Here is a 4,092-nt window from a genome sequence, read left to right on the forward strand (position 1 = left end):
TCTATTAAGTGTATAAAACATTTATGTCATTGCATTATCCCCACTCAACGTTAGGTCATAAATAAAAACCAGCACAAAGATTTCCTACTGAAACAATTCTAGACAGAGAACCCGACAGCAGCAGAAGCCCCACAGTCAGCTCTACAGAGCATGGGTCCCAAGAGATCTTCTGAGGAAGAAAAGTTTCTATGTTCAGTAAGTTTGGGAAATGTATCATACTTTCCTCCCTTCCTGGAGATTTAGTATGTGATGGCATTAAGGCTCAAAGAAGCCCACAGGTAAAGAAACTGATTTAACTTTGCTCAACCTAGCGTTTCTCAAACTCATTTGCCACAAATCTTTTAAAATAATGGTTAACATTCGCATACTACGTTTAGACACTGTGCTGAGTACAGTTCAGACATTATTTGATTCATTCTTCAAGCAACCCTGTGAGTGGGTACCATTATTATTATTGCCACTTACAGATGAGGAAACCAAGGCATAATGAGGGTAAGTAAGTTGGCCAAGTCCTGCAGACAGTAAGTGGTAGAGATGGATGTGAACCCATGTCAGTCTGCTCCAGTGCCTATGACATTAGCCACTGAGCTAGCCATCCAGCCCTTCTGGCAGAAGTAGTGTTCCATGAAACACATTTTGAGAAATGCCATGTTATAGGATCTACTAAAGGCTGTAGCTGGGAAAAGTCAGAATGTGCAAGTACTTACTACTAATAATACTCAGAAATAAAGGAAGTTAGTTATAAAGCCTTGCTTTTACTTTTAATATAAATTATTTATAAAAGGTTTTATTTATAATGGTGAAACCTATGAAAAATGATAACCATTCAATATTAAAGAGATTAATAACGTACATGAAAATGATTTCTAGTATAACTTTAGCTGCTTATTTTCACAGCTTTAAAAATGAATGGTACGATTACATTTTAACAAAATGCATTTTATTCTCCAATATAAAAATGTAGGCGAGTGTGACACAAGCCTACTGTAAACACTGTGCTGGAGATATTTAAGAAGGCACTTCGGAAGAAAGACCTTATTTCATTCATGAGTCATTATTTTTTTTAAATGCTGAATACAACTTTCATTTTAAACACATTAAAATTAAAAGAAGTATTTTGATAGAAATTAGAAAATAATTCTGCCTGGATTAACGGTGCTATGAGTTACTGGTTAAAAACGAAGTTTAAGAACCTTCTATAAATCTATTGATTACATGATTTTATTTTCTTTTAACAATCAGCTGCTGCTGTACATCTGTTTGTTCCGAAGATAACTAAGTTGCCTAGACTTGTGGAGAAGGGTCCTCTGAGTCTTCCCACTCTCAATCATTTGCTATGTAGCCTTTTCCCAATAATAGAACAAGATTAGCAACATCTACTCTCTTCATTCTACAAACCAGTGCATAGCGACTGGGTAAACATGTTCCTTCCGGGGGCCTGTAAGCTTGAGTTAGAGCACAGACTCTGGCTTCCAATTCCAATCTTCGCACGTAGTATCACTGAAGGCCCTGGCAAGTTACTTTAATCTTTTGGTGCCTCAGTTTCCTTATCTATAACATGGAATCATAATAGCATCCACTCCACAGAGCTGTGAGGACTAAATGTGTTGTATGTAAGACATTCAGAATACTGCCTGGCATGTGTAAGCCCTATTTAGGTGCTGAGTATTGTTAAGAGGCATTTCTGGGTTTGTATTCTTTAAATCTCAAGTAACTATGAAAGTTCTACGTATCTGAGAAGTCACTCTGTGGGTTCAAAGTGTTGTAGGCGCACATAAAAGGGAGCCAGAAATCGTTCACGTGCAGTCCCTGAGATTTTTCAAAAATCATATCATATTCAAATAGTACTTGAAAAAACAAATCCCTTCTTTCTTGGCATATTTTTTCCATACATAGATAGTATGCTAAAAAAATTATTCCCAATTTAAGACACAAAAGTAAGTTAAATTTATCTGAACTTTCTCTAAGCAGAGACTGATTACAAACTTGACAACATATGCTATGCGTAACATCTGATGTGGCAGAAAGAGAAGATTTGGAAAATCAGATAAACGTGACCCCACCACTTCTAAAATGTTCGAAACTCCAGAACAAAACAAAAAAAGTAAAAATAAAATAATTTTATGATCTTTTTTTTTTTTACCTAAATTTTCCAGGTCTTTCTTGGTGACAAATTTGTAATCGTCATAAACCGTGCTTTCTGGATTCTCTTCCAATTCTTCTGTCAAGTTGTCTAAGAAGGAACACCACCGGGGAGCAGGACCCAAAACCTGCCGGTGTTGAAAAGGTTAGCACGGCTACATATGTTCTCACTAGGTCAACGCAGTTAGCTACTGTAGACCGGATCTCCTCAGATACAATTTTTAAATCCCTGATTCGATCAGAAGTATTGAAAATAACTGCAATATCCATAATCAACAAGCATATAATGGAAGAGAATAATGGCGGGAAAAATTTAGGCTCATAAGGGGAAAATCTCACTTAGGCTGGGATACAAAGATATTAATAAATAGTCTTACACTAGAACTGTGAAAATACAGATAATTCAGGTACTTATAATAACACATCCATTTATCACCTCATTCATTCAAAACAATACCAGAATCTACAAAGACATATTTGGTACACTAGTTTTTAAGCTTGCCACTCATGACAAAAGTCTAAAAGGAGAATTACCTTTTTCAAGGGTTTTCAACTAATTACCTGATAATTACATTTGCTCTTATATGGTCTACTTCATTTAATTCATTAAAGATTAAAATTCTATATAAGAATTCTTCAGACTTGATCTAAAATGGGTCCCCAGGGTCTATGAATGAGTCCCAGTGAAAAGTTGAAGAACAAAGGACTGAACAGAATTTATAACCAACATTATACAAATGCTTCGGTTTGTAATCCAATGACTTCCATGAAATACTGATTGCTTTTGACTCTTCTGCTCTTGATGTGAATCTTTCTGGGCGGACGCCTCTCCCTCTGGGGCAGACGCTCACCCCGGAGGAGGCACGCGTCCGCGGGAAGGCAGGGCTTCTGGAAGAGAGAGCCCTGGGCTCTGACAGAATGGGACTTTCGCTGACTACCTGCCCGTGAATTCCGATAGGAATCGATTTTAGAGGGAAAAAAAATGAATCATAATGGAAATTATTAAACCTAGCTTAAGCTTTTTGGAGAAGGGAAGGTGGGAGCATTACAACAACAACAAAAAAACGGCCTCTAATGCCCTTTTCAGTCAATCAATCCAAAAAAAATAATAAAAGATGTTAGATACAGCCACACTAACTTACAGTCTTTTGCCCGATTAGAAGTGGGGACCTCACCCTTACTGCCAAAGGCTGCGGGGCTCAGGACCATGAAAAACAACGACTAATGAACACAGGAGGAGTCCTATCAAGAAGTTCCACGTTAGCATGATCTACAATTTTCGAAAACAGATATACAGGTTTTAGACACTAAGTGGTTTGACTCTAACCAGACAGGACAAACTTTCAAGAAATGCAATGCATTTCTTAAAAATTCAATGTTGAACATTTTTTAAAGAGACTGCTAAGATTTTAAGCAATTTCAGGACAGCAGCTGAAGTAAACAAATATCGATAGCACTACTACATACAAGGCTGTGTGCTAAACCAGTCACGGACCGTGATCTCCCTGGAGTTTGAAATCTAGCCGGAGCAGAAAGACCTGTGCACACGCACACGCACTTGCACACAAGTGCGCACACTCAGCTGTTTAAAGCAATGCACTGAGTCCACGAGGAAGACCAGTGAGGGCTGGAGAAAACACGGCTGGCTGGGACACTGAGTAAGTACATTTGACAGAACTTCAGGCTGGAACGAACACGTGAGCAACCTAGGAACAACATGAGGCGCCTTCTGAGAGTGACGGTGTAGGCACTTGCAACTGCAGGGCGCCCGCTTCCCACCAGTCTGAAATCTTGCAACGCAAAGCACCACCACATGCTGGTGGACGACTTAAGAGAGTACAGTAACTGTCATCGCTCTTCTAGAATGCAAGATTCAAGATGCTGTCTTCTTGGGAGGGTAGGAACTTCATCTGTTTTAAATGCTGAATTTCCAGTATCTAGAACATTGCC

The 4,092-nt window shown here is 38.6% G+C and overlaps 1 protein-coding gene across 2 annotated transcripts in view; it reads right to left on the bottom strand.

The window, feature by feature from the left end:
* NOL10 (nucleolar protein 10) overlaps positions 1 to 4,092 on the bottom strand; it is an 81,405-nt gene that overhangs the window by 21,611 nt on the left and 55,702 nt on the right. For both annotated transcript variants that reach the window (XM_011365123.2, XM_011365124.2), the window contains exon 13: positions 2,144 to 2,270. In XM_011365123.2, the coding sequence (XP_011363425.1) occupies positions 2,144 to 2,270 (127 nt within the window). The remainder of the gene's footprint in view (positions 1 to 2,143; positions 2,271 to 4,092) is intronic.

Source organism: Pteropus vampyrus, unplaced genomic scaffold (genome assembly GCF_000151845.1).
Source record: "Pteropus vampyrus isolate Shadow unplaced genomic scaffold, Pvam_2.0 Scaffold105, whole genome shotgun sequence".
Taxonomy (NCBI): Eukaryota; Metazoa; Chordata; class Mammalia; order Chiroptera; family Pteropodidae; genus Pteropus; species Pteropus vampyrus.